Source organism: Branchiostoma belcheri, unplaced genomic scaffold, assembly GCF_001625305.1.
Source record: "Branchiostoma belcheri isolate BF01 breed outbred unplaced genomic scaffold, Haploidv18h27 scaffold59, whole genome shotgun sequence".
Lineage (NCBI taxonomy): Eukaryota > Metazoa > Chordata > Leptocardii > Amphioxiformes > Branchiostomatidae > Branchiostoma > Branchiostoma belcheri.
This window is the reverse complement of record NW_017804231.1, coordinates 1711082-1728046: the sequence shown is the minus strand read 5'-3', so window position 1 is coordinate 1728046 and position 16965 is coordinate 1711082. Positions and strand designations below refer to the sequence as shown.

General features: G+C 43.0%; 2 protein-coding genes and 1 pseudogene across 2 annotated transcripts; 1 reads left to right on the top strand and 2 right to left on the bottom strand.

The window, feature by feature from the left end:
* The first annotated feature begins 395 nt into the window (after positions 1-395).
* On the top strand, positions 396-4355 carry LOC109481978 (annotated as a pseudogene).
* A 185-nt stretch (positions 4356-4540) lies between these two features.
* LOC109482080 lies at positions 4541-6730 on the bottom strand. The gene has a single exon (XM_019784740.1). The coding sequence runs from the start codon at positions 6511-6513 to the stop codon at positions 5368-5370; it is 1146 nt and encodes a 381-aa protein (XP_019640299.1). The 5' UTR covers positions 6514-6730; the 3' UTR covers positions 4541-5367.
* Positions 6731-11368: 4638 nt separating this feature from the next.
* LOC109481977 (leucine-rich repeat-containing protein 4-like) lies at positions 11369-13774 on the bottom strand. The gene has a single exon (XM_019784589.1). It carries the CDS (start codon positions 13772-13774, stop codon positions 11369-11371), a length of 2406 nt encoding a protein of 801 aa, XP_019640148.1.
* Between the last annotated feature and the right edge of the window lie 3191 nt (positions 13775-16965).

Here is a 16965-nt window from a genome sequence, read left to right as displayed (position 1 = left end):
CACAGCTATATTGGTGGGAGTTGGAAACCCACCAATATAGCTGACAGAGGTGGTTGTAGCGTGAATGTATCTTGATCTCAGGAATACTAAAGAAATGAGTAGGAAGGTACATCGGTCCAAAAGTGGCAACAGCTGGAGAAATTACAAATCAGTTCTCTTGATATTTGTTTAATTGGTAAAGTAAATGAAATATGTATAAGGCATGTATTATGCAGATGTAGTTCCATCCTATTCATCGAGAAATTACCGTTCTTGTTTACCAACAAATAACGCATATTTCACTATAACGGAAAATACACTTGGTAGGTAATTATCATATTATTAATTAGAGACACCTGTAACCCTTCTTCAAGAAAATAAATGTTCATTCGTTTTACCTTTAGACAAACAAGGCAATGCAGGAGGCTGGACAACTCCAAAAGGGGCGCCCAGATGATGTTTCTATTGAGATACGCTACTCTGGAGGCACCGAGCACGATGTGAGGTTCTGGTTGGGGTATAGGAGAGACCTGGACTTCTGGTGGAGCGTTCAGGAGGGAAAGGATCTCGGCCACAAGATGGCAAATGCTTTCAAGGATGCATTCTTAGACGGGACTGAAAGTGTCATATTGGTACGTAGACTGTCGCATGATCATCGTGCGCTCACATTTGTTGTAGGCGGCCGTCATGTGCGATTTCTTGTGTCGTAGAATTTTCAGGAACCAGCTGCCGACAAGGATGATACCCTTATTCTGAATTCTACGTACTCGCCTGAAATATGAATATAAGACGATGATGAAGATGACAGATGGTCATTGAAACGTCGTCTCTTGTTACACAAGTGGTTGTGAAAAAAAAACCTTGCTATTGTTCGTCTCTTCTAGGTGGGCACAGACATACCCGCCCTTACCAGGGATGTCCTCGAAGAGGCATTTTGTACATTGGAGGTCACACGTGAAGAGGACACATGTGTCCTTGGGCCTGCTAAAGATGGCGGCTACTATCTCATCGGCCTGAATCGAAGCACATCCGTACATGTCATAGGTTAGTGCCTTGTCCTGACGTTTGCCAACAATGACCACATTTGACGGCTGTGCCCAATACAATATGGGTTTCACGCAGGGGCAAAACGCAATGCACCTGGGCGAAACCCATAATGTATTACTCTAAAGTATTACTAAAAAATTTCACTGAAAAGAACGAAACATCTAAAGTGGCGATAGTCTAGATGTTAGACCAATAACACGCTAGGCCCAGGGTTAGTATAATTTCCTTCATTGCATGTTGGTCTTGGAGCCTGGCTACGAACACCCTGACTGGTGACTTTTAGACAAGCACATTTCTTTTGCTCCCCAGGTGAGCTATTTCAGGAGATCGCATGGGGAACAGACAGTGTGCTTCAGCAACAGGTACGGGCGGCAGAACGACTGGGAATGAGCTGCAGCCTGTTGCCCCTCATGCTACAAGATGTGGTGAGTTGTCTAAAAGTTAAAAAAAATATATACCAATTGACATTTTCTTCACACCTTTTCCAAATTATGTTAATCTTATAACAGTACCTGACTATATAACGACAACAAACTAGCCTCCTTCGCAGTCTTGTTGGGCGTGGGCGTAATTTTTTCTCTGAGCGACGCGAGTAATATGCCGCCGCGAGGGACGATTTACCTCCGACTATTTAGCTATACGACTGAAGCAAAGAAGCAAGCTTTCTTATCAATAGGGTGCATACGCGTGAACGCCATAGCTTAGTGAGACCTGGGAGAGTCATTCCTATATAACATATTATAAGTTTGCATGTGCATATATATAAAGTCATGATTACGTGATTGTATTTGCTTCGAAGAAGGTAAACACAATGCTCTGTCTCTACTTATTTTGCTTCTCCAAACACACAAGGTCAATGACCTGGACCAGACGTCTGTCACCATGGCAACATGTTGTAGCAGACACCCTGTGGTGTTGGATTACATTATGTAGCAGGACAGAGCGAGGAGGGCTGGTCACCACAGACCAGTACATGCATATATGTTGAAGAAAGAATAATCAGAGCAGTAGTTTGTTAGGCTAAGCTTAATGACTTGTTGTTGAAGACCTACTTTCTTACTCCATTGAAAATACAGTCATTACAATTTCGTCATGTCTGATGTACTAATCAATCAACGTCAGGAAGAGGTGTCCAGATGAACACCGGTACCCAGCATGCATCGGGTGACTACTTCCTGTTCCTGCACGCCGACACCTGTCTGCCGTCGTCATGGCAACGCGGTGCTCACAGGACTCTGTCCAGACCCGGGGTGTCGATGGGAGCCTTCCGTTTCGGCCTGAAGGATCCATCAACCGAAGGATCAAGGAACGACAGGTACCGTTGTCGTCCTCCATACTCTGCATATGACGACCGCCTCATTTTCAAGCGTGTGTCGGAAAACATTTTTTAGGCGATAACTAGCGAGAAATCTTGGTGGAATCAGTTCACCATTGACTTTGACAGCATGGCAATTTTTGGGCCATTTAACCGCTGGGTTACTCTGGCTCAGTGGGACAGTCTGTTGTAGAATTGGAGGAAATTTTACCGCGGTTTTCTTGTTCCCTGTGTTGTCCTGTACGTCGACATGCTTTTTGTTTAAGACGACCACTTGTATTAGAACACCACTTTTCCTCGGTCCCCTCAGCCCCCCTGTGTGATAGTCTTAGACAAATTTGACTGTACCTGAACGTTAGGCCAGACCATGTGAAGGTATTATAAAACATTTTGTATAAATTTGCTTAACTTTATAGTTTCTGTTTGCTCCTGCAGTGATAGCTGGTGGTTCCGACTGCAGATGAGATTTTTGGTGTGGAATGCCAACTTCAAATCAACGCGCTTTGGTAAGAAAATATCAGTTCAGCATTTTCCTGGATCTTATATTTATTATATATTACAATTTAAAAACGTCCAGACACTTAACGCTTTCTCCATGGTTCCGACTGGATTGTGTCGCTTGTACCCTGCGTTACCCATAATTCCGTTATCCTTACTCGCCCTTTTCCCATTCCCATGATGCATAGTACCAGTGGGTAGATATACGATATGTTGTTAAAGTTTACAGATGGTTTTCTGTGTGTATTTTGTGGTGTTGGAGCATTTTTGTCTCTATGTATCCTGGGAATGGAAAAACGTGAATGTTTTGGGTGGCTGAGTCAGGGGTTTGTGTATCTGTGTGCCCGGGCAGAGTAGGTTGATAGCACGTGGGTGGATTGACAGGCAGAATGTCTGGTTTGAATGTAAAGCAGCCAGCAGGCATTTAGGCCACGGTCACATTTCCAAGCCGGGGCCCGGCCGGGTTGTTTGCGTGAACGAAAAAGAAACAATTTGTACAAAGAGTATACACAAATAGTACTCAAGGTTAATTTTCTAAAACATTTTTTGTTTTGCTGTCTCATATCATAATTTTCGTTCCAAACGACTGCCCGGCCGGGCCCCGGGTTGGGAAATGTGACCGCGCCTTTAGTGGTCGACATGGGGAAATTCAGGAGGCCGAGGTAGGAGATTGCATACTTCCCGGAAGTTGGAAATTTCCGATGTCTTGTTTTTCAGAGCTTCCGTACGGTGACCAGGCCTTCTTCATGACGAGGAGACAATTTCTGGAAGTTGGAGGCTTCCCAGAATTTCGTCTTCTGGAGGATGTCAAGATGGTGGCGATGATGAAACGCCATGGTCACGTGGCCATAGCAGAAGGCGAGCCTGCGCTGACATCTGACCGGAAATGGAGGCAGCACGGTTATTTTAAGGTAAAGGATCTACTAGAACTTAAGGTCTCGTTGATGAGTTTTTCGTTACTTCGGCTAATGTATGAATGCGTGTCTTACATGACCGCGTTCCTAATGAACTTACAAGAACAGCATGAAAGTTCATCTGAGTTGGTAAATTACATTATGAAAAACCTAAACTGTTCTCCAACTCAAAATTTGACTCACCAGAAATTTTCGACTGAATCACTCAGTCTTCCTCAGCTATCTGACCCAAATGCTGTGGACACGTGATTTTTCCCACGTGTGACGTCAGCAAAGGGTCAAAGGTTGTCTGAAGTCGATATCGCCCCCCGTCCCGGGGGACAGAACTTACAAGAAGTCAGTGGCAACAAAACGGCGTACGTAATGGGATCAGTAAAAATTCCGTGCGAAGTTTATAGGGCGGCATACCTACGCGGAGCTAGATTTCATGACTTTTCTCACAATACTCACTTCTTACAGTAACAGGGCACTCAACGATTCAATGTTTTCCACATCTACAGGTGACGGCGCGGAACATTTTGGTGATGCTGGCCTACAGACTCGGGGTGCATCCAGACACACTTGCAGGGTGGTACTACAGTCCGGTGTCAAGTGACAAATAAATGCCCCCGACAGCCCGGTTTCAAGCCATCTACCATGGTCCTGCCAAATACTGATTGACTCCGGAACTACTTGGGGGCTGCCAATATGCATGAGTCTAGGGGTGGGAGGGGTTTAGTCGTGATGTGGGAGACTAAACCTAACCTAACCTAACCTAACCTATTCGTACGCGTGAACAATGATCCCAGCCCTAACTATATTATTTTATTACTCTAATACCAAACCTAACCCCAACCCTGACCCTAAACACCTGATTTCTCACGTATGTAGAAGCTCAAGTATTTAACTCAACACCGGTGTCCAGTCTATCTTGGTTGGGACAGGCTCTTTGGCGGGGTTCTAATAATTTTACCCGCCGCCCTGCTCAAGTGACCGCGCGGTTTTTATTTGATGGACCCAATGCTATACTCTCTATTATATACCTGAGATAAGGGTTAGGAGGGGGTTGGCCGCGATGCGGAACAACACAGATAAACGACACACATAAAACGAGATGACAAGAAAGTTAACCATCAGCAAAATTAATTTATTTCCGATGCTATGACAAATTGAATTCACACCACGTAGTTAAAGTTATTGGGAGAATGCCAATGTTGTCTGAAGTGTGTAGCTGAATAACACATTTAATTTTAGAAAGAACGAATTCATTTCCCTCCTCTCAATTAGAATATTAGCTTTACATCAGATACAAATATGCACTGTAGACAATATGCATTACCAACAGGAAACGAAAGTATACAATATAATGATATATGATTATATACGTTGTACAATGTTGCTTAAATATACACTTACAAGCAATACGATACATCTCAAAGTGTAAGAAAAAAAGGTATATTTCATACACATAACAACAATATGTGGATACATTATAACGCGTTGGAATAGTTTTTAATTTATTTAATGACTGATATTTTCAAGGCCTTGAGGAACAGTCCCTGATCTGACCCGCCACCATTCTGTGAGCCGTGCACTCGCCAGACACGCGGCTGTAACAGTTACACTGCAGCGATCTCAGTCCGCGTCCACGTGTTCTCTCACATCGGAGGACCTTGTCTCTGCCCGGCCGTACTGAGGACACACCTTGGCCACCCCGTATGGTTCAACCGTCTCATCGTTTTGATGGGAATCATTTATCGTCGAGTAATACGGATCGGCTATTGTGTCACTCACGGAGTTTTCTCTCTGATTTTCAGGGACACTGGCGTCATTATTTCGCTGCTGCTGCCCACCCTCTTGTTCACTCACCGTTTCGTCCTCAGTAATGCTGTATCGTCTGTTCTGTAGATAAATACAGGCTGCAAAAATGAGTGCAAAGGGAACAGTACACATGCCACTCGCGATGAAATAGTTAGGATGTAAACGTTTGTGGGTTTCCGATGGGAGCAAGATGACATAGTCATCTTCATCCACACTGTTACTATTGGTCCGTATTGATGTCGGTACGCGGGTATAGACCTCATATAGGCTAGTCGCGATTTCTTTACTTGTCTGGGTGTTGTCAACTTTTGCTTGAGAGGTATTGTCTGATTGTACAACACTTAAATAATATGTCAATGTTGCGACATCATCATCTGGGGGTGTGGGAGGGTAGGACAGAGACATAAGGCCAGGTGATGCAGTTTTAGCTTGACTCTTTGATTTGTTGGAAAGGAGAGTCACGGAGAGTTCCCTGCGAGCTACCATGTCACTAGAGAACGACTTCACACCACAACGGATAGACAAACCGTTCCACTTATGAACCAGGCGTTCTGGCAAAACTAACACAGACACCGTCCTGACGGCATAGTTCGTAGCGGTCAGACCGTGTGAGCAATGTGTAGTCACAATTGACGTAGTCTCCCATGTCCATCCACAAGCACTTATGCCGTGTTGGAATGAAATGTTGAAGTGCTGAGATGTCAGGTTGGCGTTTCTTTCGTCCTCACTTAAACCCGGCAATACAATAGTAGTGTTATCTGGTAGGACCCAAAAGACACTGCTCTCTTCTTCCTCCCAAGTCGCCTGGCACCGAAACTGTAAATCATGATCATCAATGTCCTGCGTAATCTTCACCACTGGCGAGGGGCATGGCAAGTGGGCAATGGAAAATATGTCTTCGCCTTCCATGCTCAGTGGGTACTTGCAGAAGAAAGCCGTAGGGACTATCTCAAACTTCATCTTACCCCTCCTAACGAACCAACGATTGGCGCAGGTACACCGTAAGGCATTTTGACTGTACAACAGCACACCTTTGTATCCAAAACCCGGGCTTAGCCCGCGTAGCCAAGATTCCCACAGAAAAACCAACTCGTTATCCCTTATTTGCAAAGTGTTCAGCCCTTTAATACTCGAAAACGCACCAGCTTCAATTGTCGAGATCAGGTTCTCTTCGACAGAAAACCACATGTTTTGGGAAACCTCCATAGTTATCCCAAAGAAGAAACAACTTTTGATACTCTTCAGTTTGTTACCTTTGAGATCAAGAACGGCGAAGCCCATATTTTCGAACGCACCTTTCTCGATATCTTGGATTTTGTTGAAACTCAGGTCCAGAGTTGTTATTTTTCGCAACCCTGTAAAATAATGTTTCCCCAAGTGTGATAACCTATTGTGGGAGAGGTTGACTTGAGACATATTCCCCATGTTGCGAAAAGCTCCAGAATAAATTGATGAAATCATGTTCTTAGCAAGATTTAGATGCTTGATATGGATAGGTCCATCGAACCAGCCACGCCCTAAAGCCACTATCGCTGTCTGGGTGACTGTAAGCTTCTCTAAGCTTGGCAACCCTGACAAGCCTCCGACTAACAGTCCGTTTAAGCCTGCTCCTTCTATACCCAGAGAGCGAATTTGGGGGTATTTTACAATGGACCAACTTGGAAACTGAGTAAATGTTATTCCAGTCAGTTTGAGCGACACTAGATTGGACGGAAGGAGACAACAAAGGGCGCGTAGATCCCGAAGATGGGGCGCGTGGCAGACCAGGCACACGCCGCCATCTTTGTTTTGTTCCTCAAGGTCATTTGGACACTTTACAGCTTTACATTTGATTGGTTCTACTGCTTCACAGAGGGTTGAATTATGGAAGGGAAGAGAGAGGAGTTCTTTGGGAAATGTCATACATATTGAAACAAACAGCACAAATTTGGTGGTTTGTGAAAATGAAGCCATTGTTCAAAAGACAATCTGAATGATGCTGTCACTTATAACTGTTTTGAAATTTGTTTTTGTCACCTTCGTCGAAAATACGTGTGTTCAAATATGGGATTGCTTGTCACAACTGTTCTTCCTATTGATTTAGATATTATGATAAATCCTATGTGCTGTATATGATATGCTATGATATAATATGATATGATATGATATATGATTTGAGTTGAGTGGTGCTGCCGCAATGTTTGTCCTGAAAAAGGAATAAAAATTGTCTGTTTGTTTGCACATCAAGCTAAATAACATAATCCACGAAATAAATATCATAAACAGAGAAATTTGTGCCGGGGTGGAAAAGTCATAAGTTACAATAATTATTCAATGTTTCATGCATACTGTAAACAAATCATTCTGGCATAAACTTCTCTGGCTCTTGCTACATGTAGCAAGAGCCATATGTTACATGCCACATGTTGTTACTGTATCTTCTTTAAAGTTTGAGTTTGATATGTTGCACATCGGACGTTCAACATCTCGTATCACTACATAACAATGGCGATAGCGTGGGTGTGGGAAAGCCTGGTATCCGGTCTATCGTGGTTGTGCCAGGCTGTCTTCGGGGCTCTAATAGTTTCCCCCCGTCCAGCTCAACAGGCCACCCGGTGGGAGTGTAAAGCCTGTAGCAGCTGTGCTAGTACTAGAAGTAGAGTTTAGTACGCAATCATGAATCGGTGCAGGATCCGCTGGTCCCCGAATAGCGAGTAAGAAACTTAGCTACAATAGTACAAAGTACTCAAAACTTAGCGTCGTGTGCCAGCAAAATTTCCCCCCGAAAATGCAGGAAAGCGTGTTTCGAATTCAGAGGGTTAAAATTTCAAATTTTCCCGGGAGAGCATGCCCCCGGATAGCCTGGGTGCCATCCCCAGTAGTATATTCGCCAGCTCTATAACTGGTTATAGAGCTGGCGAATATACTACTGGGGATGGCACCAAGGCTAGCCCCCGGACCCCCCTACGGCGCTAGATGGGAAAATTGTTCCATACAAATCTCGCCCCCCAGTCAAGATTTCCTGCAAAGGCTTCTGCAATCGATGTACGCCACGATCGTGGTGGGGCTAATTGAACTCAAGTCGTGTAAAAATGTCGCATCTCTATCCCTCTTCTACAGATACTTTCACGGTCGATGTTCAGAAGAACTTGCACTTCTTGTTCCGCCACTCAGAACCTTTCAGCGTGCCACTAGGTTCTCTTCCAGTTCTCATCAATACACCGTTAACATACCTGTCTCCAAGTCATATTACAACAACAGCTTCTTTCCCCGGACTGCAAAATTATGGAACTCTCTTCCAAACAGCTGCTTTCCGTCCGATTACAATCCACAAAGCTTCAAAACAAAGGTCCATCGCCATCTCCTGACATAGCTACAATATACTCCCTTAAGTACCTCTAGCTCTATGCCTAGAAGTGGCCAAATATAATTGGCCTTGCATTGAGTGATACCGTTAAAAAAAAAAAACTACCGAGGAACCTAGCTGAGTCGGGCGGTGAAAATCTCCTGCGGTCCCGAAGAGAACCCGCCCTAACGGCGTTAGACTGGACAACAGGCTATAGGCTGTGGGATGGATAACCATGCATTTTGATAGCAGATATAGCAAATATAGCACGTCGGCAGCACTGATTTTTCACGGTTTTCGTTGGATGTTTGGTCAACGTTGTATCAGAATTTTGCCTGTTGCAGACGAAATCTTTTCCGACATAACATTTGGAAACTACAGACGGAGTGTTAACCTTATATGGGCAAATATGACCTTGTTATGCATAATACATTGCGGGGTTCGTGCAGGTAGAGTACATGTACGTTCTGCCGACGTGCTAGCAAATATGTCGTACCTCAGAGTGTAGCCACATGGACCTTGCAGTAGACCTTGGTGTACGTGTACGTCTGGTTCGCTCGCCCCAGGGTTATCTGACTGCCTCAGGGTCTGTGCGACAGTTGTGCACATATAGGGATGATTTTGCTGGTGCGTCACAGGGTTCTTAAATATGTACAAGTTCAGTGCCAACGAGATTGACTTGGATGCTCATGAATTTTAACATAAGACATGGTGATTTGATTAATATATGGATGACATGTGCGCGTGCATGAATTTTCGTCCGTTTCCAAAAAAAAGAGGTTTTTGACCTTACTGAAAATCGTACAAAGCGGCTGCAAAATGAGGAAATGTATGCCGTAAACGGAAAAATATACTAATAAAAATATACTAAAACGATACTAATACGCCGTAAAATGCCAACATCGATTCCAAAGGCAAAGAATAAATGAAAATGAAGAGTCTATTATTCGCCTGCTCTGTGTGTTTACTCATTTGTTCAATCTTCACGACTGCGTAGATTTCATAATGAAGGCAACCTTTTTTTGCCAAACATTTTTTTCATTCGCATGCTATTGGTAAATTTACCTCTTGTGCTCCAAAAGAACTGACGTGACTTTTGACCCCCTAGCTACTTGCTCTGGAATTACAGGGGCGTTTGTTGATTTGGAGTACGACAAACGAAAATATTTGGAGTACGATAACTCAAGAACAGGTTGGCGGATCGTCGTGATTTTTGGTTTGTAGGTACTAGTAGCCTAAGTAATGCTTGATATAATTAGATGACAATTCTGTAAATTAAAATCTAGTCTGCTGCCTTCCATGATAGGACTTTTTAAACTTGTGCCATGTGCAATTAAGAATGAGAGGATCTTCGACAGATATTAATTATGTGAATAAAGGTCTATGTTGCATATTACATCATTTATGAGGAAATGCTATAATTCCATAGTGGTGACTTTCATACTTGTGGCATTCGGAAGCAATTTGAAGGTTAACCTTTTCATTTAGCATAACTTATTCAAATCAACTCCATTTACAAAAATTATGATGAGATGGTATAATGGCTTTCTTCTTTAATATAAGACTATCACTGGGTGAAGAATGTGATAACTAATTTGAAATCAATGAGAAAAAAATGTAATTCGTCATTCGTAAAGGTTAACACTACTTTTTTTTAAATTATTCATTCACATAGAAAAAGGTACAAGGCATGGTGGTACCGCACTCAAGTGGAAAGCACTTATGTTCACGGTACCACTAAATAAATACATATAATAAAGAAAAAACAAACGCAACTTTAAGACAGGTAAAACAGTAAATACAGGAAATTCAAAAGCGCAAGTCCGGTTCCCCACCCAATGATAAATGATGGCAAAGATGGCAACATTACTTGGCGAAGGTATAAGATCGTGGAACTCTAGTTGTTACCCTGTGAGGCCAAAACAATTTCCTACATGTAGAATCTTGTTTTTATTTATTAAATAGAAAGAAGACAGGATGTGCTTCGTGATTACATCGTCATATTCATTACATTGAAGCACGTCTTTTAATATCATTATGCTTGTTGTCTTGTCAACAGTATTGTTGTGACAGGTGTGCAGACAATCAATGTGTTGTGTGCTTTAATAATACAGGAAACGTCACTGAATAGGCATCTTTTTTAAATTGATTTTTTAAAGAAAAAATAACAGAGAGCAAACCATCCAACAAGAAATGATCATCGAATAGAACAATAATAGTAATAGAAATTAAAATATGATAATAATGACAATGATAAATATTCAGAAAGTAGCAGTCTTATACTTATGATGATAACAAAACATTCGAGTCTAACCATCATAAAAGCAAAACAAAGTGCTATGTAACAGCAAAAATTTAGGAATTTCAAATATTAAAACGATACTAACAGAAATTCAAATACTATATAACAAAACTTAATATTTATGTATGTAAGTATCAAAGTGCAAAAATATTAACCTTGCCGTTCTGCTTTGATCAGGATATTCGAATTCAGGAATTGACCCCCGTGACCCTGCCCTGAGTCTCCACGGCATTAGTGTCATTCCCAAGTGAGAGGTTGTAACACATGATGGGTTCTGCCGTGTGTTGTTCACCCGTGACACTGTCCTGTCCCTCATCACAGGCCCGTACGTCTCCACATCCGTACAGAGAACCTGCAGCATTTTCTATATCACTGTGGGTCCCACCCCTGTCCCTCACCTCCCCATCACCAGGGACTGCAGTGCTTTCGGCAGTTGCCTGATTGCCGTTGTTATTGCGCTGTTCGCCTATGACACAGGACCTTGCCCCGGCCTGCCCGTACCGAGCACAAGTCTTAGAAATTCCGTAATGGCGAACGGCTTCGTCATCGTTATCATCTATCGTCCAGTAATACGGTTCATTCGGCGTGTTGTTGTTAGGCTGGTTACTCTGGATCTCAGAAACCGTGCCATTAATTGGTTCGTCGTGATTTTGTTGTCTGGCTGTCGTATCTTTGTCCCTACTGTTGTTTTGCCTGTTCTTTATAACTAAGATGGAGACTGTGAGGGTGATTATTGTCACGGGCAGGGCACATAGCGCCACCATAACGTACCAGTTTAGATATGAATGTGTCTTAGTCTGTTCAGGCAGTAGAACAATGAGTTCTTGTGTATAGGCACTTGTGTTGATGCTGGCAATCTTTGATGAGATGAGAGTGTTGTGGTCAACAGTAGTTGCCAATGGATGCAACGTTTCAGAGGTGTCAGGCGCCATATCTGTTGTTGGATGTTTCTGCAGTTTCCATTGAGATGAAGTTGACGTTGTGATGGTGAAAGATCGAGAGAGTGAAGAAGAGTATGGGGCAAAAGTTGGACTTGGCGATGATGCAACGGTGATGCTATGTTCCTCTTCTGTGGTGCTCCGTGGTACCTTTGACATAATTTGTGCTTGAGCCAACGCATCACCTGAAAAGGACTTAACACGGCAGTGGATAGACAAACCGTTCCACTTATGAACCAGTCGTTCAGGCAAAACTAACACAGACACCGTCCTGACGGCATAGTTTGGAGCGGTCAGGCCGTGTGAGCAGTTTGTAGTTACACTTGACGGTGTCTCCCATGTCCATCCACAAGCACCTATGTCGTGTTGGAATGAAATGTTGAAGTGCTGAGAAGTCAGGTTGGCGTTTCTTTCATCCTCACCTAAACCCGGCAATACAATAGTCGTGTTATCTGGTAGGACCCAGAAGATACTGCTCTCTTCCTCCCATGTCGCCTGGCACCGAAACTGTAAATCGTGATCAACAATGACGTCCTGCGTAATCTTCACCACAGGCGAGGGGCATGGCAAGACATTTGTGGGAATAGAAAAGATGTCTCCTCCTTCCATCTCCAGTGGGTACTTGCAGAGTATGCTTGTAGGGACAATGTCAAAATACTTTTTGCTCGACGTAGCGAACCAACGGTTGGCACAGGTGCAACGTAATGGACTGACTCCTAGGAACAGCATGGTTTTGTATTTGGAATCCTGCCTTGCAAGCCCCCGTAACCAAGACTCCCACAGAACTGCTAAACTATTTCCTCTTACATGCAAAGCACTTATCCCACCAAGACTGGAAAACGTACCTGGTTCTATAGTCGAGATCATGTTCTCTTCTAGAGAAAGCCAAATTATACCGATCATCCCGAAAAACCAATGCCTTTTGATACTCTTCAGTTGGTTACCTTTGAGATCGAGAAGAGTGAGGTATATATTTTTGAACGAACCTTTCTCTATAACCTGTATTTTGTTGAAAGACAAGTCCAGATACACCAAATCTTGTAGTCCTGAGAAATGGTGTTCCTCTAAGTGTGTCAACTGATTGTACGAAAGATTCAGGTTGGAGAGACTCTGTAGGCCTTGAAAAGCTCCAGGATGAATTGATGAAATCAAGTTCAAAGCCAAATTTAGATGCTTGACGTTGACCAAGCCATTGAACCAGCCACGTTTTATATCCCTAATCTCTGTCTGTCTTATTTGTATCCCCTGTAAAGAAGGAAAAGCTGACAGTCCCCCATCTGCAAGCCCATTCAAGGTTTCTCCTTCTAAATCTAGAAAGCGAAGGCGAGGTAGTGTACCAACGGAGGCCATTGAAAAGTGAGTAAATGTTATTCCAGTCAGTTTGAGAGATGTGACACCGTATGGAAGACCACACGAAAGTGACTGGAGATCTTCCGCATTGGGAGTGGTACAAACAGCACACGACCGTCTCTCACTGCTCATCCTATGGCCTTCTAGCTTGTTAGGGCAGCTGTTGTATTTGTGGATGGTGCATGTTACCGGTTCATACCCTTCACAAAGAGTGGAGTTGCGAAGTGCAAGACTTCCTTTTGGAAGAGTCAGACCTACTGACACAAGTATCATGAATAGTCTAATACTCTTCTTAATGGGGGTCATTTTTAAATATACCTTCTTTGTTGCCTCTGATGTTATTTTTTCTATGTTATCTTAGAAATACGTGTAGAGGTGCCCTCCGTGTTTATTTTGTTTCAGGGTCTCTTTGTGAACAGGCAACACAGACTACTATAACTACCTCTTCCAAGGCTACCCGTTGAAATGGCCGCCGACTGGTTTTGCAGACCTGACTGTATATGTTATTCAAAGCCAGATCAACAAATAACACGAAACCAAACCCTTGATGGCTATGTTGTGATGGGCCAACTGGTATGCAGGGATGGTCTAACCTCAGCAAATAACAGCAGGCTTGGCAACGTTGAGTGTCGGTTTCGTCCTGTAGAAAATAGAAGGAAAGAAAGACATGTTTAAAGTGTTGCACATCTTACACGAACACTCTCACATGTTTAAATATGGACATCGAATTCATTTATTTATTTATTTAGCTCATCTTGGAGACACCTGGGTATCGGGGGCACATTTGAGTCAAATTTGGCCCCCGAACACGCCAAGAACACTGCTGACGTCCTCCCGAATGGTTGGCTAGTGTTTGACTGACTTACCACGAACCTCTCGACCAACCCCCGCCGGAATGTTTTAAATATTTTGAAATATTCGGTTGGCCCAGCCGAATTCGCCGGACACCAGCCGACCGACTCCTAACCATGGTGTTCTGGAGGCCAAATTCGTCAATGTGTAACAGGGGCTTTACTGCCCACGGCACCTTCTTTCTGACGTCTAGACCAATTTCCATTCCTAAGTACGGATCCGGATGGGCCCTTCGTAGGTAAGTTTAATAACCTTGAGGCAACATGTAGGCCGACTGAGAAAGAGCAGTGTAGGGCATGTGTACAAGGCGTCAATTTTTTCCTCCACGCCAAAATAACCCCGAGATTTGCTGCTTCTCCATAACATGATGGAATAATAAGTAATGGTCGGGGGTATAACCACAGAACTGTATTCTTATTGATAATGTTGATTACATGGATGACATCCGCTGGGAACCCCAAAACTGATGCGAGCGTGCGAATGAAAAAAAAAATTGGCAAAAGAAAGCTGCCCTCATTATGAAATCTATGTGTTCATGAATTCGAAGGTTGAACAAATGACTAAGCACACAGTTTGGTATAATGGTGAATTCTTTGCGATAAAGCGGCAGTACTCAGTTCATATTGGCAGCCTAGTTTGGCATTATGTAAAGCACTGAGGTGGGCGTTGGGTCTACACAATTAATCATAAACCATATAAACACTACAAGAAATACACAGATTTAAAGCGACTCCTTTAGATAACCATCCGGCTTTCTCTCCCAGACCGGCAGTTGGCTTCAAGCTGTACTTCAGTTATGTCAGGGCGGCAAAACGAAGATAAAATATTCTGGACGAGGAAACCTGTCTGATATTGACATTTACTGCCATTTCTTAGTACATTTTCTACTGAGTAGTACTAGTACTAGCACTATTTTCTTCTACACGCATCATTATGTCATACTTGCAGCGTTTGCAATAGCACTAAAGAAGCTACCTGAGGCACCTCTTTATGTTTTTTGTACCACCCATCCATACGTTTTTGGATGTAGCATGGAGAATGGAGCCTCTGTTGTTTTTGCAATACATTATATTTCACACGTCGCATGTTTTCCTCACAGATATCAGAATGCCACGGGATAGGATTCATTGATTCAACGTACTACATCACAAGAATGACCAGAACATTGACTTTCAAAAATCCAGTTTTGCCGCACTAAAATTGCATTCGATACCTTTAAGACTGCTGCAGTGTACAACGTCTACTCTGATTGATAATCACAAACTTTGTGACGTTATCCTCTGATAAACAGTAAATCATGGACAAGTCTTACCTGAACCCTCAAAATGCTTCCTATGTAAGAATAAATGAAGTCGACTGTTAGCAGATCTACTCGAAGATCGTCTCAAGAAGTTTATATGTTGGAGCTCGAGACGTGCAGTGGGACCATGAGGTGGTCATCAGTGCTTGTGTAACGTGCGTTTCTGGAGGCGTGGCCTTAATAGCCTGGTTACCAGACTTATCTCCCGAGTCTATATATCCTCTCCTCAAATAGCAATTTACGGAGAGCATATAAACTCGGGAGCTAGAATAGGTCTGGTAAATAGGCTAACGTGGCCTTGCGAATAACGTATTACTATTCATATTGTCCCTGAAATTGAGCAACTGTAATACTTATTTTGGCAGCAGGATGTAATCTTGCCAGCTGTAGACGGATTTAAATTTCAAAAAGTTCAATCTGGCGAAGATTTGATACACAATTCCAACGATTGAACATCAAAGTTTGCGATACATGCTGAATTTAGGACACTCTTAGCTCTAAAGCTGTCCAATCTGTTGGTGACGTCTTGGTCGGACCAATTTCCTTTCCCACATAGAGTTTCGGATTTGCCCTACCACCATATAAGACCGGTAATTTTGAAGCGAAGGTAACATCAGTAGCTAGTGGATTCAGTGAAAACTATGTACATGTAGTGTGGTTTGTGGATGTGAAGGACGACATGCAGGGTTCGAAATAATCTCGCCCTGCAAGTCATGTTTTCTGTGCAATAGTTCTTATATACGCTAGGATGCCTGGCGTGCAAGTTATCATTATTTTGCGTGCAAAACGGCTCTTTCATTTACGTTTACAGCGGCCCAGTTTATGACCCGCCTCTGCCTTCCTCTGGTGTTCCGGCCTGTGTGATAACTGCCGGTACAGCCCGGGGTTCTATTTGGTTATTATTGACAAATAAATAACTGTGACATTTTGGTCATCAGAAAGCTTGTTTTAGATACATGGATCGTAAAAAACAGGAAAAGGTGCCCGACCTTGTAACGATAAATGTTTAAGATATTGTTTAACGTCGTATAATTTAAGAACAGTTTACAATTTAAAATCAATGATGTATATAGAATCAAGAGAGTCAATGAAGTGGATATGTTTATTGATTTTCGGTTTACGTTTACTTCCTATGTTGCAGTCAAAACAATAAATTGCCATAGAAACACCCATCACAATACTTTGATTACATCCGTTCAGTACAATGTATGTGAATTGACTGCCAGGCACACAATCGTCCCTATCAATAAACATTATATGGACGTGCTGCCCCTTCCGAGGGTGCCGCCAGACGTAATCTCCAAGCAGATCCCTATCGGTGGCAAAAAAGACAGTATCAAATTGG